Source organism: Homarus americanus, unplaced genomic scaffold (assembly GCF_018991925.1).
Source record: "Homarus americanus isolate GMGI-L3 unplaced genomic scaffold, GMGI_Hamer_2.0 scaffold27875, whole genome shotgun sequence".
Classification (NCBI taxonomy): domain Eukaryota; kingdom Metazoa; phylum Arthropoda; class Malacostraca; order Decapoda; family Nephropidae; genus Homarus; species Homarus americanus.
The window spans coordinates 468,135-493,983 of NW_024733870.1; the positions used below are offsets into that span (position 1 = coordinate 468,135).

At 36.1% G+C, this 25,849-nt stretch overlaps 1 protein-coding gene across 5 annotated transcripts; it reads left to right on the top strand.

The window, feature by feature from the left end:
* The first annotated feature begins 219 nt into the window (after positions 1-219).
* LOC121870071 (AP-3 complex subunit sigma-2-like) lies at positions 220-19,638 on the top strand. Of its 5 annotated transcripts, XM_042371838.1 has the most exons (7): positions 220-413; positions 7,094-7,185; positions 8,614-8,797; positions 10,769-10,876; positions 14,566-14,601; positions 14,934-15,012; positions 19,408-19,543. In XM_042371838.1, exons 1-6 carry the CDS (start codon positions 345-347, stop codon positions 14,979-14,981), a joined length of 537 nt encoding a protein of 178 aa, XP_042227772.1. In that variant the 5' UTR covers positions 220-344; the 3' UTR covers positions 14,982-15,012; positions 19,408-19,543. The 5 variants fall into 5 exon arrangements, with proteins under 5 accessions (XP_042227772.1, XP_042227770.1, XP_042227774.1 ...); XM_042371836.1 differs by lacking the exon at positions 14,934-15,012 and having other exon boundaries at positions 19,408-19,638; XM_042371840.1 differs by lacking the exon at positions 14,566-14,601 and having other exon boundaries at positions 221-413.
* Positions 19,639-25,849: the final 6,211 nt, after the last annotated feature.

Here is a 25,849-nt window from a genome sequence, read left to right on the forward strand (position 1 = left end):
TAGAATTGTACACGTGTGTTTTGTATAATAAACTTTATTGAATAAAAAGTAAGGAGTAAAATTTGTACATTAATTTTGTTGTGTTTTGTATAATAAACTTTATTGAATAAAAAGTAAGGAGTAAAATTTTACGTTGGGGTAATTCGAACCTGTCAGACTTTAAATAGGGATAAAACTGGAAAAATTTTTCAGAACCACTGGTATAGGCTGTAGTCTGTAGCCTATAAGATTAGTATTCCGCTAGACCTGGGAGGTGGTGGGTGAGTCGGGTCCCACGTCAGCTGAGTGAGTGTAAACATTTAACTGTTGTGGTGGAGCTGCCTCCCACCTGCTGCCTCATCACCATGATTAAGGCAATACTTGTCTTCAATAATCATGGTAAACCAAGATTAACAAAATTTTACCAGTATTTTGTAAGTACTGCATCTGTTGAATACATATATTGTATTTAAGTAGAAAAAGAAGACATGTAAGTATTTGAGTGACAGTCATGACTTAGTTGAATATATTTTGAATTGTATGTTATTCAGGAGGGTGTCAGCTCTGTCTTCACCATTATTGATTGTGTGGCATAAATATGTTTGCTGGATTTTAACGTAGAAATCTGGCTTGACAGTTTTGCGTTTACCTTCTGTCTAATCATACCCCTCATATTTTGCAGTAGTGGCACGGATATTTTTCGTTATCCATCCATCACCTTTTTTCACATAAAAAATATATTTTTTCGCTAGTTTTCTTGCTGTTTTAGATGATTTTGACATTTATCTTTGGTGCAAATCCCTTTTTTTGTGTGTGTGTGTGGGGTAAGGTTGGTTGGTTCCTATGGTATGAGAATAAGTTATTTTGGGTGTGTTTTACTCAAATCTGACCTAAATTTTTGTGCAAATTAGCAGTTTCTGTTAAAATGAAGGTCAGATTTGAGTAATACACCAAAAAGAACCCATTCACATACCAAAGGAATGAACCGATCAACCAACCTAACCTAACTAAAAAAAAAATTGATTTGTCCCAAAGGTAAATGTCAGAGTTATATAAAACAGCTAGAAAACTAGCAAAAACATTTATTTTTCATGTGGGCAAAGGTGATGGGTGGATAATGAAAAATAACCGTGGCACGAATGTGTAGATCAGGTTTTTTATTTTCGAAAATATGTGGACAAGAGAAAAGATTAGGTATACAGTATATGGTAAGCTTTAACTGTAATAATTTGGGTAATGTTTTACTTTTTTCTTAATGGAAGTAGTAATTTGGAGAGTTTTGCTCACACAAAAAGTTGTTCCCTACCTCAAGAATAATCCATAGTCAGTATATATCTCCATGCCAGGAATTGCACTTTACTTCCCTTTAAAATGAACAGACCACACTCAACCTAACTTAACTAAAGAGTTTTCCAAGATCATTAGGTTAGGTCAGATACTGTTAGTTAGATTTTTTGGTTTATGCCTTCTATAATAAATGACTTACTGTTGGAGTCTGACAACCACCATTTGATTACAACCAGCTTGTATAGAACTGAACAGTTTCTTTTTGTATTATATGTTTAGACAATACTATGGGTAATGCTGGAGGAGAATATTGCTCATTAACCAGGAACTTGAGGACATTTTTCCATAGATGCTTAATGTAATGAAAATTCCATAATGTGTGTGGAGGAATTGCATTTTGGGTAATATTATTTGGTAATGTTGGAGGAAAGCAGGCCAAGTTTACCAGCTATATAAGGGAAAATATCTATGTACATATTGAAGATGGTGTGGGTGAGGTCAAGGTAAAGGTGTGAAGACCGCTTGTACCAGGACTTTACGGAATTGCACCAAATTTTCAGTTATGGAGTAAAAATTGAGGTGACAATGTTGTAGTTTTTTTCTTGTTAGCTTATCCTTCAATCATAAATTACTTGCTAGTGGGCAGGGCATGACAGAAGAGGGAAATAATGGGGTAAAAACACTGTGAACACTGATCATATGGCAGTAATTTCACGTCTACGTTCTTTATAGGCGAAGAAATAAAATATTTACCGTAATTATAGAGCCGTCAGATTTCCCGCAGCGACCATGTTTTGGCTCTCATCGTTTGCTCGCTATGCGGGAGCGTTCCCAGTCTTTATTTACATGTTAAGAAATCAACAGCGATTTCATTGGGAGTGTTTATTACAATTTATATTGGATTGAAATTGTAAATTTTTTGTGGAGATGTTGTTTGGATTATAGTAAAAAACAAGAAAAATGAAATGACAGTGCACAGGTTAGGAAATTAGGTGAGGTTAGGTAAGGTTCTAATAGGTTCTGTGAATTCTCGCCTCCAGTTTCATGCTCAATATCATGCCAATAGTATCTCCAGAAAATTTGGTTCATAAGTTATTTCTGGTTTTAGTGGTCACCTTTACCGAGGTCAATTTATAGTAGAGAACATAATTAGATATAGGGTATTTTTTTGTGTTTCATGATAATTTCAGACAAAAACAAGATGATTTTCTTCTATGACACATGGCACATTTTAACCATACAATACTATGAATGGGACAGACAGCCTAGAAGCAAAGGAGCCTGTACTGCGATTAACAGTTTGAAGAATGGAGAGGTTGTTGGTTAATCTTTGGATTATCTCTGGCTGCCTTAGTTTGGAGTTACCTGGGTCAGTCCCACTTGGCCTTGGTGGCACTTACACATAAAAAAAATTATTATGGCTCAGTTTTAAATGAGTTTTCAGGATCAAACCTCCATTTCTAGGAAGTACAGATTAGTGGTTACACAGTAATACATCATTCTAGATTTTTTATTATTGTTATAATTACTTGTAGGGGGCATTATAATTATTTATTTTAATAGTTTACCCCTTATCAGCTCACTTGCCATTTGGGCAGTTGATATGACTATTGTTGTTCAATGTTAGTCCAGGAGGAAACCAGAGTACCTTACGAAAACCTGCGATGTTTGATGGATCACACTCGATGACGCCCTCCCCACAACTGTCCTGGGGTGGGGATTGAACCTGGGACACAGTCCAGGGTTGTACTGTACAGTGGTATGAAATATGCATGTTACCACTGTACCACCAACACCTAAAGATATACTGTACTGTATAGTCACCTCCAAAAGAAAGCACAAAGTAAAACATATGCAACTACATGTGAGCATTTTTGTCTCCAGGCAACTATTCTCGTGCCTTAATATCATACCAGCTACTACTACGACTACTGTACTGTATACAGTACAGTGTATCGGGACTGGTAATTCCCTAGTGGTTCATTGTGAATAGAACATGATGTGGCAGTAAAGAGAGGTTTATTGTGATGTGCAAGTCATAAGATATTGTAGACTTACCGGTACTTGACACTACCCACTGTTCCATTTTATGCTGTTTCACACAACACAGAAACTACAATGATGGCATAGGACATTGGTACACTGAGGAGACTTCTTTTGATTATTTACCTATCTATTTTATACTGTGTCTTTAATATGAACAAGAAAATCTGTATTGCTTGACTAGAGTACAATAGTTGTGGATAAATTCTGTTTTAGTCAGGGATAGTATCAGAATTTTACTGACATTGTTGTACTTCAGCATAATGTATTGTACAACTTGTCGAAATGGTTGTGAACTCCATATAGGGTACAGAAGGAGGGAGATTAATTTCAGTCAATGAAGTACTTAGTTCTTGACATCTCTTTTTCAGGTTTCAGTCTCCGGTGCTAAGGTCTCTGTCTTGGTCTCAGATTTCTGCTTGAAACCTTTGAAGCTACAATTTTGTTTATTGAATTTAAAGTCTGTTGGGAGGGAGTAGTCAACTGATTAAATTTGGGTTCAGGTAAGGGGAGTATCTTCGCATCAGGTCACTACCTGTGGTTGGAAAACTTGACCTATATTGGTACAATGTAAGTACTGTAGTGATTTCCTGGGTCACAGTCAGTTTTTTTTGACAAAGTAACCCAGGTCAACCCAGGTATCCAAATCCACACTCTGGTAACAACACATACACCACAGCTGGCTGCCTCGAGGCTCCTGCTCTGCGGCTCACACTAGTCAGTGACATCACAACCAATCACAGAGCTTTTCGCAGAGCTACTTTAACCCTTATTTTTTACACTTTTTGGCCAATTTATTTTAAAATATCATTACCATTGTGAATTTAAGCATTTTCTTTACCCATTTACGAAAAAATTCCAACCTACAACTTGTCCATTGTTTTTGTGTACAGGGGGTCCCCGACTTATGAATGTCCGACTTACGAACGCCTGCCAATACGAATGGAGTTAAACTTGAAATTTACCGTATTTTATTTACCTGATGACTTATTTTTTACTTTCATTTACTGTACTGTATTTTGTCATTCTTTTCTACTTTTGTCTTAAATTATGTGATTTTAGATGTATAGAAGGACTTAGGCTATGACATAGTGGGATTTTAAACATTGTTCTCTAAGTACAGTATGCATATAGCATGTGTTCCGACTTACTTACAAATCCGACTTAAGAACGTCCTCAGGTTCGTAACCCGGGGACCCTCTGTACTGTACTTATCTTTCTTTCCTGTCCTTCTATTTTTTAATTAATATAAAACTATTATCGTGCAGGTATGGTAATTGTATACACAGTATGTTATGTTTATTACATGCATTCAACGATTACTTATGGAGGGATCACTTCCAGTTTACGAATATATACTGTAATTCAGCTTACGGCTAGCCCCCAGGAACAGAACCCATCTGTAACGCAAGGAGTGTCTGTACTCATATTTAGGTCATGATTAAAAAAATAATGAAAATAATTTGTAGTTTGTACACACACACACAAAGTGGTACTTATTCTAGTTGGTAAATATTTCCAGGTTTAAAGATAATACTGACCCTCAGTCATCCAAGGATTTGAACCCTTCTAAGATATTGGATCACCAGAAGAATAGACATCCCAGCTTATTTCATCTGATGATTAAACACCCTAGCACTGATATAACCTATTCTAATCTGACTAAACCTAATACAGTATAGCCAATCCCTTCAGGTAGTGTTAAGGTGTTTAATCATCAGGTATACCAGTAATAAGCCAGGGAGTCTGATTATCAGGTGATCCAAATGATTATAAATTAGTACCCCGATTTTCGCGGTCAATTGAACCCACAGGGTACCGCGAAAAGTGAAAACCGCGTAAAGTGAACAACAGAACATATGGGATTAATTCCAATAGAGACTGGCCCGACCCCCAAACTCCACTTTTTGAGACACAATACCTACGTTGTAGTAAAAATTACATCTTAATTTTATGATAGTATGTACACACAATTAATAATTAAGAGAAATATCAATAATATTAGGGTTTTTAACACTTACATTAGTAGAAAAGATGGCTGGGCACACGGGGATGGGGGGTTTGTTCCGAGGCAGAGGGCAGATTATTGGCCCTCACCTGTATCACTTGTATCAATTGTATCACTATCCACCACATAGGCTTGCAGGGCCTCTTTGTCAAACCCCTCAAAGTCCATATAAGTCCATATTCTCACTATCACTGACTTGGGCCGGCTGTGGTGGGTGAAGAACTCGGTAATGTTTTGATGACTGGGCGACCTTGTGCGCATCCTGCCCGCGCCGCTTCCCATGTGTATGAGTAGATGCACCGTGTAAAGTGAAAGTCCGGTTCTGGCGAGGTACCGCGTAAATGCGAAATCGCGGAAAGTGAAACCGCGTAAAGCGGGGTATTACTGTACTATACAGTACAGTACTTGTGTGATCCAAGGTGCTATTTTGTACTAAAAATTTATCCTGAAAACTCAGCTTATACTCAAGGATATAAACAAATGCAAAACATATGATTGATCTCAGTCTCAACTTGTAAGGGTTTCGGTCTTGGACTTATTGGTCTCGACTACATCATTGATTTCAATGTATTTTAATTGTATTTGAGAGTTTGAATACAACTTTCTAATATATCTATTTGCTCTCATGTGTTTAGACTTTTAGGGAATTTCTTCAATGTTTTGACCATAATAGATGGTGCAAAAAGCTGAATAAACTGTCAGATTTGCTGTGTTGGGTTGTAGTGAAATCCCTGCTTTCAAACTCAGTGTGTGATACAGGTGATCATTAGACAGGTATGACTTCATGAACTTCTACCTGCAGAATGTCTATTTGCATATATTGTAGAAAAGTAATTCTTGTACCTTGCATGAATTTATTATACATGGAGAGTATCAATACATTACATTTTATTTGTTCAAGTCATCTTAAACCTTTTACAGTCAGCATAGAAGGAAAACTTTAATTTCTAGTACAGTACAGTACGAGAATGCTCCTGAAGAGTTACCAGGTATTCAAGTAAAATGATGTAAATACTACAGTACTATATTGATCCAGTACTTAATTTTTGTCCACCCTTGGTACTTACAGTATTTTATTTATACAGTATTACCCCGCTTTACGTGGTTTCACTTTCCGCGATTTCTCATTTACGCGGTGCCTCGCCAGAACCGAACTTTCACTTTCCGCGGTGCATCTACTCATATACGCGGGAAGCGGCGCGGACAGGATGCGCACAAGGTCGCCCTGTCATCAAAACATTACCGAGTTCTTCACCCGCCACCCACCACAGCCGGCCTAAGTCAGTGATAGTGATAGTGATAGCGAGGATATGGACTTATATGGACTTTGAGGGGTTTGACAAAGAGGCCTTGCAAGCCTCTGTGGTGGATAGTGATACAATTGATACAAGTGATACAGGTGAGGGCCAATAATCTGCCCTCTGTCTCGGAACCAACCCCCCCATCCCCGTGTGCCCAGCCATCTTTTCTACTAATGTAAGTGTTAAAAAAACTAATATTATTGATATTTCTCTTAATTATTAATTGTGAGTGCATACCATCATAAAATTAAGATGTAATTTTTACTACAACGTAGGTATTGTGTCTCAAAAAGTGGAGTTTGGGGGTCGGGCCAGTCTCTATTGGAATTAATCCCATATGTTCTGTTGTTCACTTTACGCGGTTTTCACTTTTCGCGGTACCCTGTGGGTTCAATTGACCGTGTAAATCGGGGTACTACTGTATATTGTATTGAACTATACCAATTCATACCCCCCTTCTTTTCTTCTCTTTTAGAATGAAGAAATGCAGCAGCAGATAATTAAAGAAACATTCCAGCTGGTATCCAAGAGAGATGACAATGTTTGCAATTTTCTGGAGGGTGGCAGGTAACACTAGATGTATTGTTTCCTACAGTTTTGGTAAGATGGGCTTTATAGGCTCTTTATTCAGATTTTTAGTTTCGCCCATCTGGCACACAAAAACTTGTATTTTCCTCTCCTCATGCCCTTAATATTTTTGTACTGCTGTTCTCATACCTAACACTGATGTGCTTGCTGTACCCACCTACTGCAGCAAGTGACAAACATGGTACTGTACTGTACATGTACTGCACTGTATTAGTTTACCCAGGAAATACAGGATTCAAAATAGTAAGGTTATACAGTACTGGTACTGTAATATATTGTATGGTAATAAGTATTTTCATATGCAATTACAGTGTTTTAGGTTGAATTTGTTTTCAGGATGTACTGTACAGTAGGTATATCATCCATATTTTACATCATTTGTGGTCAACCTTTAATTTGTCCATCTTAATGCACAATGGTGTATCTTATCTGATTGTATACATGATTGCCTTGTTATCATGGAGCTGACTGTTAACTGTTATGACACTCATGGCTCTGTGACAAGTGAACAGATTGTTATGGTTGTTTCACCCTCAAGGCACTTGTCATCTTACATCTTCTATTTTGTTCCTATACAGCTGGATGGTTGGTTGAGTAACTGGGAGGTGATGCCTCTAGTAAGCTGTGGTATTTTACTACAGTACAAAATCTTAGCTAATCATTCAAACCACAGTGCCTACGCTTAATAGGTTTGCTCCATGCCTATTATTCTTGGATATTGTGCCCACAGAGGGTTAATGGGGGATTTTTCACTTTATGACTATTCTTATTGGCTCCTATTGGATATGATACTCTTACCGTGAATGAGATTGTTTATTTGCATAATTAAATGGTATTATTTGGCATGTTGCTCTTAAAAGAGATTCCAATATAGAACTGGAGGCAAGTATTGCATCTACTCAGCTGCCACATGTCTCACATTTCTCTTTCAGTAAGACATAAGAAAGTGATTTACTTATTTAAGATGAACTGGTAGGGCAGGAAGTTTAGTGTGTCAGGTTGTGATTTCTGTCCCCACACTTTGGATAAAACACAGAAATTATAATAATTTCATTTTAGCTTGGTGTTGTGGTATTTGTGCGTTTTGTTCGTGGTTCATGTATGGTATGCTCCTTGGGGCCACACAGCAACCATACTGAATAGTGTACAGTACAATATAAGTAAATTCAGACCGTAGTACAATATAAAGGGTAACAATTATTTAATAGAGTGTAAGTGAAACTAGCAAAAAAACATGTAAATTAATGGTCAATTGTATTCCAAATTCTCAAGTTTGTACAGTACTGTACTGTATTTCCTCTATTGTTCAGCATTTTGGGAAAATTCTCCATGTTAGTTAATTGTTGTACAATATTGTACATACGGTATTTTATTTTGGCAAATTCTTTTAAATTTATTTTCTTTCAGTTTGATTGGAGGAGCAGACTACAAATTGATTTACCGTCACTATGCTACGTTATACTTTGTCTTCTGTGTTGATTCTTCAGAAAGTGAGCTGGGAATCCTAGATCTGATTCAAGTTTTTGTTGAAACTCTCGATAAATGTTTTGAAAATGTTTGTGAACTCGACCTCATATTTCATGTTGATAAGGTTTGTACTTCGAATGCTTGCATAAGGTTGTGTGCTTATACCATTAAGAGATTTAAGAAATCTGGTGGCTATGTTTGACAGCATTGGAGCTTATGAATGAATACAATTTTAACCATTTTGCATTAATGGCAACCAGTAAGCTTTTAAATAACATGTTTAAAATTGAGAGCCAGTGGAAACTTATTAATTTATGCCTCACTTATTCAATCTTTTGGGTAACAATTGTGATATTCCAACCAATCTCTTGATACTATGAACTTATTTTAATTAGGTCATACTGCTTGAAAGTTCTTGCACAGTAACAGAGTGTGCCTTTTCCACCAACATATATGGAGCCTGGCATGTGGGTAATCAGTTTCAGCCCAACCTTTGTATAGGAATGTGGTGTGTGTGAAATCTTATTTTTATTTTTGTCATTTTAATAACTCTGCACTGAAATATGGCTCATTTGCAGATAGGTTCACGATAGGAGGAAGGTTGCAAGGCTCTGGGGAGTGTGCTTCCCCCTCCTTTCATTTGAACATTCCCACCTCCTGCCCTACCTACCTACCCTCACTGACCATCTCCTACCCTGTGCACCCACTGCTCTGCAGACCTTCTAGCCTACCCTGCTACCACCCCTTACCACACACCTGCCCTGCCCACTACTCCTCACTACCCATCTCACGCCCTGCCAAGTTGGTTCCTCATGTCCATCAAAGTAATTTTTAAAGTTACTTTGCTTCAAGAAAAATACCTTGGAATTTTCAGATATTTTTTAATAGTGAGACGGTTCCTCCTTGTAACTGTTAATCTGATAATGGTAGATAAATTAAGTGTAAGAATTTGAATGAGTATGGAAATTTGCTAGTAAGAATGTGTGAACGAAGAATGGATCAGGATTTTGGCAAGAGGAAGAATGAAAATTTCCCAGAAAATGATAAACTGTTCTAGAAGAATGTAAAAAAAAAACAATAAATAAATAAATAAATAAATTTTGGAAAGAAGAAGGATGTGCATGGAAAAGTTTTGTACATAAAAAAGTGCTAATGATAAATAAGGAAATTGGAGAAAGATGGAGAGAGTTTTTTAAGGTTAGAAATGGAGATAGAAGAAATGAAAAATAGGTAAAGATACATTGTGTGTTAGAGATGGGCAAGAATTGATGAAATAACAAAAGAGGAAATAATTAGTGGCACATTAGAGACAAAATGAGAGAGGTGGTTGGTAAATAATGTGAGTAAAAAGGCTTAAAAAAAGAGATTGATTTGGAAGATTTTATTACAGCATGGTTCAAGATATGAGAGTGAGGGGAAAAGTAAGAAAGATAAAGAAACAAGACTGGGGGATTAGTGAGGTGTAGAGATGTCACGTTAGGCATCGCTTGATGATTAATTTGAATCTTCTTGGCAGAGTCGTTTTGTATTTGAAACTGTTAAATGTGAAGAAGCCTCACAACTCAGCTTAGTATGCATAGTAAATTGGTATGGAATGTTTTAATCGGTGTGGAGGCTAATAATCTACTGCATATATTTCATTTCAAGTTGGGGAATATGGAGAAGTATGGGAAGTGTTTTTGTAATGTTATTTCAAATCTTTCCTGATATAATTCTAAACTTTTCCTGCACTTATCCCCTTTACCATTCCTTCTCTCTTTGAGGCTTCAATTTCCTCAATTCTTCCCACACATGCCTGGAAGAGGAGAAAGTAGATACTGTAATCAAATCAAGTCTCATGAGGTTGCTGGATACTCAACCTTGATTCCAGATTGTTCTCCTCATATGATTTGGCAATTCTTTGTATATTTTTTTCTACCATATATTGTTTCCAATTTTAATATGACCAAATTCTTACACCTATTACAGATATTTAATGAGTTGCTTGTCAAGTTAAGCCCAAACTATTCTATTGTGTGTATTCTAAGGATCTAAGACTGACAGTTAAGTTTCATTCATTGGTATGTTTTTCTAATTTGAACTTTGTCATTTCCAGGTTCATTACATCCTGAATGAGCTGGTGATGGGGGGGATGGTACTGGAGACTAATATGACTGAAATTATCACAAGAATAGAAGACCAAAACAAATTGGAAAAACAAGAGGTAAAACTTATTTTGTATTCCTTAACAAATATTATTATCTAACCCAATAACTGCGCCATTTGGGAAATCAAAGGAATTGGTAGTGCAGCAGTGGGTTGTTATGGTGCGTAATGGGTGATAAGCTTCTATGCAGGTGGTAAGCCAGGCTGTGACATAGGTGTGGGTGAGGGGCCACTGAGGGCAGGGGGAGGGTGATCGTGTAAATAATTCCAGATCATTCCAAGATGATGATAGCAAGTTGATTTGAGGCTCCACCAGCCTTGTGTCTCACTATAGTGTGTCTACCAGTTATCGACTTTCCAATCTGGGTATGATTTTTGATGCACAGCTTTAAATTCATGGTGCCAAATGCTAAGTGTCTTAAGACAATGGTGGCACAATTTCAGTACATTATCCTGAGGGTAATGTCAACTACATTGTAGTGAAGAGCCTTTCAGCTGGATTCTTTTAACAGTCTGCTAAATGTTTACAACTCCTGACTTGTGGTTCTGGAAGACATCAGATTATTCCTTTTTTTTTTTTTTTTATCTTTTAGAGACTTGTACTGTACTTCCTTCCTAGTTTGGGTGCCCTTGAGATGACCACATGATATATTACTTCCTATGGTTCCTAATCTGGTTTAGGTCACTACTGATGCTGATTAGGTCACAAAGTAGAGGGTGGGGAGGGATCTAGTTTCTTGTTTGGTTTCTCAGTTATCTGAAGTTCCTTTATAGATTTGTAAGTCTGTAAGTTGAGGTGGGGAGTTTCTTAAGTACTGTGGAATTATTGTCTGTCATGCCAATCCTGTACAGCTTTGCCATTAGATTAAGAGTTTTGCATCTTGGCTCAAGAGGTGCTGGGTAATTGGATTGACATTGGTCACCCCTGAATCCCACACAACACTGGAGAACTGTGTGAGGCTAAGGGAGTACACAAGGTTGGTCATGATTTATAATAGATCACCTAGCTCTTACTTTGGTTGAGTTAACTCCATTAGGTATTCATTACTGCATCACAACTTGGAGCTTTTATTAGATGACTTGGATCCCTTAGTGTGTTGCTGTGGCTCTTCATCCTCTGACTTTTAGTTGTAGTTGTTGCTTCTGATATAAATTTTTTAAGTATTTTGGTTTAAAAGGCAAAATATTAATGATTACTGGATTAGTACCAGCTTACATTGTTTATGCATTCCTGGGTTTTGCTTCTATAGACATGTTAGATGTTACATGAGTTGACTGATCCAAATTTGATCATAAAAAGGATTTCAAATTCAGTCCCCATATGTTGCCAAGGAACAAAGAAATGACCCATATTCTCTCCTTCCCTAGATTGGTAGAGAACTAAGAGTTTCATTTGAAGCTGTGTTTGGTCAAATTGGGATGATTCAGAGTCGGTGATTCTAAAGAGAGTGAATTGTGTCAAACCTTAACCTCAAGTTGACATGTAAATCCAAATTCAGTAGTTGTTTCAATTAGATGATAAAAGGGTGCAGTTGTTTCACCTTAAGCAAACATTTCATGAATAGATAGTAGACCTACCATGGAGGATTATATGCTTCCCGAGCAGTGACTGGCTCTGTTCTCTGGTGCCTTGTGGTGGTCACATGCCTCAATCCCCAGTTCATGATACTTTGTGTTATATTACTCTCTTATATATACATATTTTTATGATTTAATTCATTGCTGTCATATAAATTTTTCTTCTTATGATGATAAGCTTAGTTTTTACTGTACATTTATAAGCCCTCTCACATTGACCTACTGTGTATAGGTGCTCCTTTCATTTTTACCATAACTGCCCTCTCATTGCACTTTCATTTTATTTTCCTTCTCTGATTTAAATAAACTTGTAAATTTTATCCATATCCATATTTTCAATACACCCTTAACACCTCTACACTGACTTTTTTAATGTTCTTTCAATGTTCTAGATCTATTTTATGATTGATCTACTTAATGTATTCTTTTATCTTTACTCATATCTTCATCCAAAGATTAATATGAGTGTATGATAGTATTGCTACACCCATTAAAACAATAACACCTCTTACTTCATGTTTTCTTTAATTCTTCTCTGCCAAGGCAATGTACAGTACCTATGGTAATTCTAACAAAATCTAAAATATTTTTTCTTAAATTATTTAAAAATTTGTATATTTTTTTAATGAAATTGTCTGGTGTTAGTAAGAGTGAAATATAAATTAAGGGAATCACATTAAAAAGATTGTCTATTTTGTTCATCATTAAAGGGTGTGAAGAAAGTGTCAGGATGTCTGCAATTGAAATAGGAACTAAATCAAAGGAGCTTTACTATACCGTAAATACTCTTCAATATCATTGTATTGTGTGTCATAATGACCCGAGATGTAATGTGAATTGTTTGACTTGAAACTCAGAAATGGATTTTACACACATACCATTGCACACAATATTTCATATAAAGGCTGCAAGATGATAGTCACAATTGATAACCACTCAGCTACCAGCTTGTCAAAGGTCACAGTTGGCCTGTGAAAACTTTATCTTATACACAAGACAATGACTACTCTGACACACTTTTAGGTAGAATATGACCCCCAGTCATTTGAGCAATATTGAAACTTTTTAATCAAGTCTCTCAGTTCACAGTTCAGTGTACAGAAAGATATAGTGTGCCTACAAAGCAGCTCCCATGTTATAATCATTATCATGATGATTACTATCACTGTTTTATGGTCATTTTCCATACTTCTTCCTGTCACTTTTTATTCTTGCACCACCTCCAGCACTGATCATGTCTCCTGGGTAGCTGAACTTATTGACACAGTCCTGGGAATATTCTCAATGTTGAGTTTCTGCAGCCTTGCTAAAGCATATTGCACACTTAATGTCAGCAATATCCTGCAGTTTGTCATTTACACCACTGAACCTCTTGTGTACTCACCTTCCAGACTCGCTGTACATTATTGAGTTGCTGCCAACAGCCTTCTTACAGACAGCACATGGCCATATTCCACTCCACCATGGGTCCCTTACCTATGCCACTAATCAATACTTTTGTTTTTGACACTTTGACATCCTGATTAGAGTCATTGGTTGACAGTCATATTCTACACTTTCCATGATTACCTGATGGCAGCTCTCCATGTTGCGCAATCTCCTGTAGCCAAGCTTTTCAGATTCTTAACTCTGAAGTTATTTCTTACAACTTCTCCTCTTGTCATTCTTGACCTATGCCAAGCTCCTCACCCCTCCACATTCTATGTCATGCACCTTTTGATCCTATTGGTCCCCTCCATATTCTCCACAGGCTCAAACCATCTCAGCCTCCCTCTACACAAAACCTTACCACTATTCTTAATATCTTAATATCTGGTTGCCCTATTAGCTCTGAATAGGGTTTCATAGGCCATTAGTTTAGTTCTATCATGGGACTTTATTCTTATTTTAAAAATTTTAGCAGATTTTTTATTTTTCCATCATCCACAACTAGTGAAGCATGTGGCTGTTATTGTATGCCTGTTTTAGTTCTTCTGGTTACTCCTTTTTTATTGTGTATATGATGGCTTATTTGTTTAAATAGTTTACTTTATATTTCTTAGATGTTGTGCATTGTGTTTGGCTGTGCAGTATTTTTATTTAATTAATATTAGCCTATTTAGTAATGGCTCACTACCAAGGTATGTTTTCAGAGAAATAATACATTCTTTTGACTGATTTAATCTACAGGGCCCTTATAATTCTGCATCTCCCTCATCACTTAGAGTAAGTGTATTCTGTAGTCAAAAGTAGAATGAATATACTGTATGTTGTGCCTTGGTTTGTCATTGGCATTAATTTTCAGGAATGTGCTTTGGCTTTTACCTGTAGTGAGATAATATATTTTGTAAATCCATTTATACAATTTTGTATGACATGTGGAGAGTGTATCTTAAGTTATTTAGCATTATGGTATATTGTATGGGCAGATTTGAAGTGATTAAGCAGAGCTTCATACATCTTCATGCATTTGCTTCAAATTATCAGTTGTTGTAAATATGTTTATTGTTTTCTAATATTGTGATTGAAATCAACCATTGGTGTGATGCTTCTTTCAGGTGCCATCTTCACAAAAGCTGTTAATACAACTCAAGGAACTCACTTAATGAGCTGCAAGCAGGGCTTCTGTATTTTGTGGTAGCCTGTTGTTCTTTTGTGTTTTTTATATTGACTAACCCTAAATGTGTGTAAATTTTTGGAGGACCAATGCTTAATTTGCAACCACTAACAAAAGTGACAAGAAGGAATCACAGGGCAACATCTTTTATTAACTGCATCCACATTAGAAATGGCTTTACGTACATTGTTTAATGCCAAGCCCAACTCCAGAGAAGGGAATTAAACTGAGAAACTCTGTAATGTCTCTTCCTTAGGGTTTGGAGTTTGTGTTTTTTTAATTTTGGGTACTTTTCTGTCATTATTATGTTACCATTAGGTAAAGATTCCGTTCCATACAAAACAATAATATTGTAGTATCCTATGAATGACCCAAATGTACTAAGTAAAGGTTTTATAGACAGGGAAAGGGCTTTGGGATCAGAAGTACATCTAGTGAATGCCATATAAAGTGAAAACTAAGAAAATTCAACTTGAACATGTGAAAATATTGTACTGTAGTGTTCATGGCGACCATTTTTTTTAGTGATAACCATTGAAGGAGTCTTACTATACGTGACAAATTGATCTATGGACCAACATTATTGAGTAGGCATGATAATTTATTATTTGCTCAAATGAAACACAAATCAGAAAGTAAATACTGTATAGTTAATATTAATTTAATACTGTATGTAAATTGAAATCGATCCAAATTAAATTCAGGTTACCCAAATGTTGGTGGCACAGCGATAATGTGCTTATCTCTCACTACTATGTCATGGATTCAAAGCCTAGCCCAGGGCACATGTGAGAAGGGTGTTATCCAGTGAGACCCTCCCACTTATCACAGGCTTTCTCCTGTACTAACACTGGATAGTAAAGTTCATAATAAAGAACAGATCAACTGCTTGAATGGCTAGTAAACTGATACAGTGGTCCCTCGGTTAACGAGCGCCTCGGTTAACGAGATTTCGGTTAACGAGTTACCTTCCATAAGATTCTTAACTTCGGTTAACGAGCAATCCCTTGATTAACGAGTTTCTTACGAGCCGACCTGAACATGTTTTCGCTTGCATTTGGCGGTCCACCAGCTGTAGTATTAGTCCACCAATACAGTAATCGGTTCTAGGGCTTAAATTCCTTACCATTTTAGCAAATATCAAGAAGTTTATACTATTCAATAATTTTAAAAGTTTAATATTTAATTTTTTAGTCATTTTAACAATTATTGAACATAATTGAAGGTAATGAAACTAGTTTTATGCGCGCCATCCAGCCTCTCAACACACCATACAGGCGTCAGTCTTTGTGTCTTTTCAGTGGAGGTAACATCTTGCTTGAGACTCTTCAACTAAATGCTTTTTTTCTGTGTTTGCAAGCAAATTATTGGTCATTTTGAAATTTATTTTACATATTGACAATATATAATGCAGGTGCAGTGTTGATTTAAAGAAAATAATCTTGAATTACACCAAGAGAACTATAATTTTATGGGTGAAATGGCGCCATGGGGTGACGTCTCTTCCACCCCAATGCCTTCTCTTCTCCCTTCTCCTCCACCCCCATTCTAATTCCCATCTTCATCATCATCATCATCCAGGAGCCTTCTACATACACACCTCAAAGTAAGTGTACTTTTCTACCTTTTTTGTTGAATTTAGGCAATTTTCGGTGAGCTGGAACCAATTACCCAAAAACCCATTGAAACAATGGTTTCGGTTAACGGGTTTTTCGGTTAACGAGCAACCTTCTAGAACGGATTATGCTCGCTAACCGAGGGACCACTGTAATGGTAAATTAAATGTAGCCACTTTATAACATAACGAAGGTTTTATTGGCATTCCAGAATAAGGGCTTTGGGACCTGAATTATGTGTAGTATTTACCATGCAAAGTGATAAATTAAGAAATGCAATTAAAAAAATATCAAGATACAAAAATGTTCCCCTTGTACTTGGCACCAAGTATAAAGTAACTTTTATTAAAGCTGTCCTGGTGTGTTTCTGATCTGGATAGCCAGTTCAAATGGAAATGGTAACATCCACATCATCATCATCATCATTTTCCTTACTGGCTTGAGTTATGGGTTACCCTATGATTGCACTTGAATATTAGGATCCCAAAACCAATTTTTTCAAGTATTTACAAATTCTAAATTCCTCCAAGTCTCATCATATGACCTGGCTTGGATCAATCAGCTGATGATGCAGCATCTCCTGCAGAGTGAGAAAATACAGCATGTCCTCGCCTTTTTCTGGAGGCCAGCCAGTTCAGTATCACCCATTCACTCCTGCTGCCTACATAACTTTATCACTCAGAAAGCATAGTGGGATCTAATCAGGTATACTGCCCTTAAAATATCTCTAAACAAATACAAAAGTAATGGTACTGAGTGCAGTGATGCAAATAAAAAACATGAAGTACATAGTTTATAAAAGAAGAGTGGAAAATCTACAAAAACTTGATAAGGGTGAGTCCGCAAGTAAACTCTGTGACCAGTATAGTATTGGAACCACAACCTTATTCTACCAATATTCTCGTTTACTGAAATCTGGTGTAACTATGAAGATATTTTGAACATTTGAATTTACTGGATAAAATTTTTAGGTTTGAATTATAATTTTGGCTCTCCCAGAACCTGCTGTTCAACTTATACACTAACTGACATAGTAGAGTCAATGTGTCCTACCCTATTTAGAAAACATGGATTGTACTGTATTTAATTAATCAATCGGAGTACTGTCCACATAATCTGAGGGTTGGCGACCACAGTCCTCCACTTAAAACGTTTTTGGGCTGTTTTTACCAATCCCTAAGATGGTATTTACATTGTCCTGGGGTGAGATCCATATACAGTATAGAGATGCCTAGGGTGTTGTTTGCAATTATCTTCTTTTTTTTTTCCTTACAAAAGTCAATTTCTCATTTCTATTACCCAACCCATGTGGTCCTATTTCTGGTATTTCTTTCCCTTTCCCAACATTTACATTAAAATCATCCATTGTAATCAGACATTCATTAAACTTCACATGTCCTTTGCTTTCTTTAAATCTTCATAAAATTTTCTAGGACTTCATCCTCACTATCATTTGTTGGTGCATAAACATGTATTATGACCAAGTCCAGGGGTTTAGCATTAAACTTGACTCACAAAACTGTCTGACACTGTCCAATATCCCTTTACATATCTGCTAAACATCTGGTTTACAAGAATACCAACATACCTCTCATGCTTTTCACCACCTTAATATATGAAGTAAAAATCTTCGCCACTAATGATATTTAAACCAGTCCATCTCACTTCACGTAATCCCAGAATGTACCATTGCAATATTTTCATTTCCCTACAAACATTTGCATACTTACCAGCCTCATTTAATGAATGTCCTTACATTCTACTTTTCAATCTTGATTTTGTGTTTGTTTATTCTTAAACATTGAATTGCATTAGTGGAGCAAAACACTGCACACTGCATTCTGTATTTACAGTGTAAAGGTGTCTTTCCCAACTTTCTTTACCGTTTTAAAACTTCCCACATGGATTAAAGACCTAAATTTCATATGAAACAAATTTAATGGTCATAATTTCTAATTAGAAGCTGTTAATACAGTACCAGGCACCAAAGGATCTGTTGTGTTTTGAAATTTTTTTGTTTTACATTACTTTCCAGCTGAAGCATATAGCATTTAGGTCTTAAAAGTGTGTAATTGCATCTGTGTTACTTTAATCGTATTAGTTGAAATTTGCTTGTAAGTTCTGTTTTAACACGGGGATTAGTTTCAATATACTGTACAGTATATCTAACTCGCCATTATGTGTGTAACTAGTACTGTAATTACCTGAGATACATTTACATAGGTTTCCCAAAAAAATTATTTTATGTTTTAGAATTGTTTATTTTTTATATAAAATTAGTGTCTGAAAATTTTAAAGATAGTAGGTCCCATTTTTATATACTATACAACTGTAGTAGTTTTTTGTAATCATTGCACAACCTGGGATGCACAATCTGGCTATGATGACTTGGTAAAATGAATTGACCATTCAACTGATCACTGTATCAATTAGGGGTCAGGAGCTGGAATTCTGATACTCTCCAGATGCAACCTGTTCTGTGTGAATTTCTTACTTACTCCTTTAAGGCCAAGCTTTATAAAACATTTTCTTTATGTGCCGTGAATTTCATAAGAGATAACACATGGATACAGTATACATAATGCTGAAAGCCTCTTGACTTCTTGCACATGTTCCATCCCATTACATTCTGAAAGGAACAAAGGTGATTGATAATTTAATATGATATTGTTTATAAAATTTGAATCTATTTAAGATACCATAGCTCTTTACAACTATCAAAACCTTTTAACATTGTATCTGTTTTTACTTAACAATATAAAACAGTGTTATTGTACTAATTACCATTTTGTTCTACAGGCTGGGTTAGCAGCTGCTCCTGCACGAGCTGTATCAGCTGTAAAAAGTATGAATTTACCACAGCAAATAAAAGATATCAAGTTGCCTGATCTCCCAGCTGCCATCAAAGATCTGAAGTTCTGACCACAGATGTCATCTGTGTGTATTATCTTGAATGCACCAGTTAATAAAATAAGATAAATTATTTTATACTCTGTAGACAGAACTAGAAAGTAAACTTACCAAAATGTTTGCTGTTTTGTATATTTTGCCTCCAATAGAAGCCAGTTGATTTTCATATTGTTATAGTACAGGTACAGTATTTATATTTTTTTGTAACATACCATATTTAGTAAAGTGCAAAAGCTTTTTCTCAAACAAATTTATTAAATTTTTTATAGTTTCAGCTCTCAGGTATATTTTGTATTTTTCTATTTCTTAAATACAAGTCACAGCTTAGCAAGACTACTTTAAAAGACAAAACATTATTGTTCGAGTTGTTCTGGTCTGAAATATTGTTTTATCAGTTGCTAAATTACTTGCAGTTTTGGCACTACAGTATGTGATGTTTCAACAACTAATTCAGGGTGGTATCTATCTTGATAAGATAAGGCAAGGTAGTTGCTGGTCTTCAGATCACAAACTTAAATAATTTAATTGATTTACTAAACATCAGACTGCCTCATGTTTTGTAGCCTCTCCTTTTTTAACAATTTAATAAAGTACCATAGTAATGTACATGAATAATAAAATTTAACAGATTAATGGGCAATGTTATATATTCACATTCCATGGGTGTGTTAGTGTATTATTCACCTTGATATTAACAAAGATCAATGCCATCATGCTCAAGCTTGTGATTTAATTGCTTCTTGTGTAAGGAGATATTACACTACAAAAGTTTAAATTGATGAACTGTAGTTAATGTATGTACAATCCATACTCCTCAGGATACATCTAGCTTGCTAAACTTATTTTTGGATCTTGCAGCAACATGTTCAATTGTTACAGATTCGACCCCTACAGTTACCTTTTGCTATTGTTTAGGATTTAGGTACAATACTGTACTAGTTGTTATTGGGATCTAATGTTCAAACTATTACAAGTATTTTAACATGCTGTATTCTGTAAGTAACAGGTACATTACATGGCTTCTGGTGTTGCCTGCAGTTACTGTATGCTTGCATAGAATTTAAGTGGTTGTCGTAAAAAAAAAAACTGACTTGGCATCTGAATTTTTCTTTGTTATAGCACAGCAGTGTTGAGAATTACAAGTTAAAGGGTGAATTATGGTAGTCTCATGAAAGAACGGGGGGGGCAGGCAGAGCACCTAAATATTTTGCCCTTTAAGGATTAAGGGAAACAAGTTTGTAATATACTCTAGTACAGTACTGCACAGTATTTGTTTTCAGACAATTGCTGTTTTTAAAGAATACAATTTATAGACACTTCAACAGACCCTTTAAGGATTAAGGGAAACAAGTTTGTAATATACTCTAGTACAGTACTGCACAGTATTTGTTTTCAGACAATTGCTGTTTTTAAAGAATACAATTTATAGACACTTCAACAGACCATGCAATCAAATACAGGTAAACCTTGATAAACTTTGTCTCGTTCAGTGGTATAGTATTCCACTTTAATAATGGTCATGAATTAAGCCCATTTCGCTATAAAGTATACGATCAAAAAAAATCGCTTTCATGATATCCATTGGTTGGGTTTATTTATTTTTTTTATCTCTAGTGCAAACTATGGGTTGTATATACTCAAATTAATCACTGTTTTGCAAGGATTCCAACAGTGCAAATTATATTTTTTACTTCAAGTCAGTGATATTTTATAAGGAAACAATATTTAACCCTATGCACCACCATAGGTACTGCATCTCTTGCTGCACTTGTCAGGCTCCGTAATATCTACCCGTGCACCGCCACATGGCCAACCCATGCACTACAGTCCTGCGCTTGGTTCTTTGTCGATTGCATCTCCCTGTCATCGTGTAGCTCCACGATTATCTTTCAGCATCGTTGGCTGTATGTACAGTCTCGTTCAAGATTCTTTGAACACTGCTGGAGACAGCTGGCAACCCAAGGTCATTTGTTTACTATGATACGTAGTATAATATACAAGTAATACGAAACGACAAAGCCCAACCATTCAATTAAGCAACGGGAAACTAAGTAACCAATTACAATCACTTTTACATTTATTCATAATTTTTACTAGGTTTGTATAGTATACAAATGGCCTTGAGTTGCCAGCTGTCTCCAGCAGTGTTCGAAGAATCTTGAACGAGACTGTACATTGTATTTGTCATCGGTGTTTTTTTCTTATACTGTATATATATATATATATATATATATATATATTATTTTTTTTTTACTGAAGTGCTTTTGCTCTTTTTGTGAATGTGAAGTGAGCAATATAACTTTGAAAATGTTTGGGAAGGCCAAGGCATCCAAGGCAACTGTCTCTCTGAGGTGAAGCTTGACATTGTGAAATGGCATGACTCTTTCCAGAGGCTGTGTGGGAATCAGAGTGACATCTTCACTCCACCTACAAGAGTCCCCTTAGCTTCGATGGGGATATGTTATGATGACCAGACTTGTTCTTCATGATGTGGTGAGTGTTGTGTAATTGTTTTCTATTGATTTCTTAAGTGTAGGATTTTATTTTGTCGGTGATACATGTGTGTTTGGGGACTGGCTGGGAACGTATCCCATTGAACCCCATGTTATAATGATCCATATCTATGCTATTTCACTTAGCAATGGGTGTCTCAGGATCCTAACCCTATCTTTTATTGAGGTTTACCTGTACAGTAATGTAATACTGTATTAAGTGCAGGGACAACTAAGGCAAGGTAAATTGTCTAAGCTCAGAGATAGTTCATCTTAGTAAACCCTAATGACTAGAGTCTATTAATTTTCGCCCCCCAGGCCCCGATGTGGGTCAGTGATCTATGCCTGGGTGGGCTAATCCCTGTTTAAAAAAAAAAAAAAAAAAAAAATCGGTTTTCAGAGCTTTTCGGAATTTCGGATAAAGGTTGTCAACCTGTATGGTGTTGACTGTTGCAATGTAGTCCTGGTTATTAATATGTATAGTATATGATTACAGTATGCCATATGTGTTTGCTTTGCTTAACAACCCTAGTTCCTTTCTTGGAGACGGGTTGGTATTTTGAGCTAATAGGCTTGACCCAATAGCTATCATAGCCACGACCACAACTAGTGTAAACAACCCAGCTGCTGTGGTCATGTGTTTGGCTCTTCCTGCATTTGAGTTTCTACATTATATTTACAGAATCTCTTTCATTAGTCATTATTTACAAGATTTCTAGTGCATCCAAGTTACACTAATGCTAACTGAACCTGTCTATCTTACTTCACTTAATCCCAGAATGTCCCACTGCAGTCTTTTTATTTATCTACAAAAAATTTGCATACTTACCAGCCTCATATAATGTCCTTACATTCTATGTCTCAATCTTGATTTTGTGCTTGTTCATTCTTAAAGTTTCCATTTTTTTTTTACACTGGGATTAGCCCACCCAGGCACAGGTCACTGACCCACATCGGGGCCTGGGGGGCGAAAATGTAATACAGGTTGACAATCCTTTATCCGAAATCCTTGGGGCCAGAGGCATTTCGGTTTTCGGAATTTTTCGGTTTTCAGAATGGTTAGGTTTTTTTTTTTTTTTTAATGTGTATTATTAGCCCACCCAGGCATAGATCACTGACCCACATTGGGGCCTGGGGATCGAAAATATAATGCAAATAATAATAATAATAATAATTCATAGGTCTAGGTTGTGTTTCTCACTTTTGATCTTTTTTCATTCTTGTATTTCTTTACTGTATTATTATTATTTTATTATTACAGTATTATTATTATTAATTTTATTATTATATTTTATTATTATTATTGTAATCATTATTATTTTATTTTGGTGTATTTTTATTAAAATTTTTATTTACTATGAATAATTATTATTATAATTATTATTATTACTATTTCATTTTCGCCCCCCAGGCCTCGATGTGGGTCAGTGATCTATGCCTGGGTGGGCTAATAATCCCTGAAAAAAAAAATAAAAAAAAAAAACAATGACCCACAAAAAAACTTTAGGTTTTTAGAGCTTTTCGCTTTTTGGAATTTCGGGTAAAGGGTTGTCAACCTATAATAATAATAATAATAATTATTATTCATAGTAAATGAAATTTATAATAAAATAAAAAACAAATTTGAAAATAAAATAACAATAATAAAGAACCATAAAGAAAACAAAAATTAAAAGGAAAAAAAAATCAAGTGAGAAACTATACTGTATGTCCAGTATGTTGTGTTGTCAATAGTAAGAGAAACAATTGAGACCCTGCAACTGTGTGTGATTGAGGCAGAGCCAGATGAGCAACCTGGGACTTGGTCAAAATTTTCGTTATGCCACATGGCAGCAGGGTCTACCATTAGACAACACATTATGCTTCCAATATCTTCCCAGGCGGTTGCACCTCCCTGTTTGATAGCTGTCTACTACCTACTACCTTTGTTGATACTTCTGCAGTAAAATCGCCAAGTAAGTTCATAATTGAATTTGAATGTACTTGTATATTGGACCCAACAGGAGTAAATTCCTGAGAACTACAAATCAGGTCGTGTGCATATTTGAATCTTAAGTATAGGTGAGTAAAACATTCTGAGGTGAACTGTTGGTAAATAGCCAGTCAAGAACAACTCCGAGGTAACCAGCTACTTACGTAATGATTAAGATTCGTTAAAGGTCGACCACGAAACTTTTTATTTATATACGGAAATAGAGCAAAACTAAAAACTTACTTTTCAGTCGCAAAATTTAAATTTTCGAATATTTTGGACTTCGATTTCACACAGGAACTTACATTTTGGCAGGAGACACTGTTTACATCTGACTCAAGCAAGTCTGTTCCATCAGTCACCGTGAGTCTCGATGTACGTGGCTATATACCGCCAATTAGCATGGGTCTCGGTGTCACGTGATACTTCTACACATCCTCCAAACTTTGAATTTTAGTTGGCTAAAGTTGGCAAGTCGTAAGATTGCTTCTCTCTGCAAGGCTGTTCTTTCTCGGCTTGGCAAATAATTCACCGTGTATTTGAAAACGAAGCCACTACCATTGGCATATTTAAAGCTCATTGTATTTTACCACCCCCTGTGAAGTGCTGCAGGCGTTTATACGCAGAATATAGAACGATTATGTTAAGGATATCAAGAGTTTGGTGCTTCGTGCCGGCAATAAGGAGCATTATCGACAATAATTTGCTCTGTACGTGTTCCAAGCCGAATTCAACGATCACAAGACTATACTCCACTACTTCCTCCTATAAGTAGCATCACTTTATCCTGTAGCATCAGTTAATTAAGGTAAGTCTTTTACACAATGGAGGTTAGGCCAGGTCCTGGTTTCTCGGGTTAGGAGGTTTTCCTTAGGTTTCGTTTCGTAATTTTTGTTTTTGTTTTTACTCTACAATTAACATCTATTTCAAAGCTCTGCTCACTGTTGGTTAATTGTGTGTGGAGGGGGGGGGGGTCATATCTCCATAACGGCTCAATTGCGACAGGAATCAAGGTCAGATCCGCTTGAAACACCACAAAATACACTAGAAAATTTATTCTTTTAGTAGTTTCCGTGGTCGACCTTTTCTGAATATTGACCCCCCACCCCCCAAAAAAAAAGCTGGGACAATTGCAACTTTTGTTTTATCTTATTTTATTTTATTATATTTTATTTTATTGTATTAAGAGTAAAATACCCTCCACGCACGAACGCTTGTTTACGAAAGAAGTCGGTTTGGCTTGTTAGGGGCCTGTTGAAAACTATTACCTAAAGAATAAAGCAAATCGGGCTGAATAATATTATTGTTCGTATTCAGTGTTTTTCATCGTTATTTCCAACTTTATAGTAAATAAAGCTGTCACCCGCCCCGCCTACACGAGGACGCCATATTTGCGTGAGTAGTCCAAGCGATTCATAGACATTAATAACGCTATTCCGTTTTATAATTAGAAACAAGAGCAGCAACAGCAACTTTATAAATTTTGTGTATAGATGATAATAAATTAATCTTTCTTAAGAAGAATATCACCAAAAATGAATTTGCATGATCGTAAATATACAAAGATGGTTCATCTCCCATAACTCTCTTCATAAGTGAAGTGCACCTCTTTGAAGTATGCTGTACTATAGTGTTATCGTGCTTGGCCCCTGACTAACGTTAGATACTGCCTATTAATTGAGGACATCCAAAAGGGGACCACGAAACTGGTGCCTGCATTCCAGCCATTTACGTATCAAGAGATTAGAATTTAGAAAACCTTTAGTTGCCTAGCTTATACTAGGGTTGCCATACGTCCGTATTTTCCCGGACATGTCCTCCATTTAAGTCTCGAAATCTTCATCCGGAAGTAATTTTTTAAATTCTT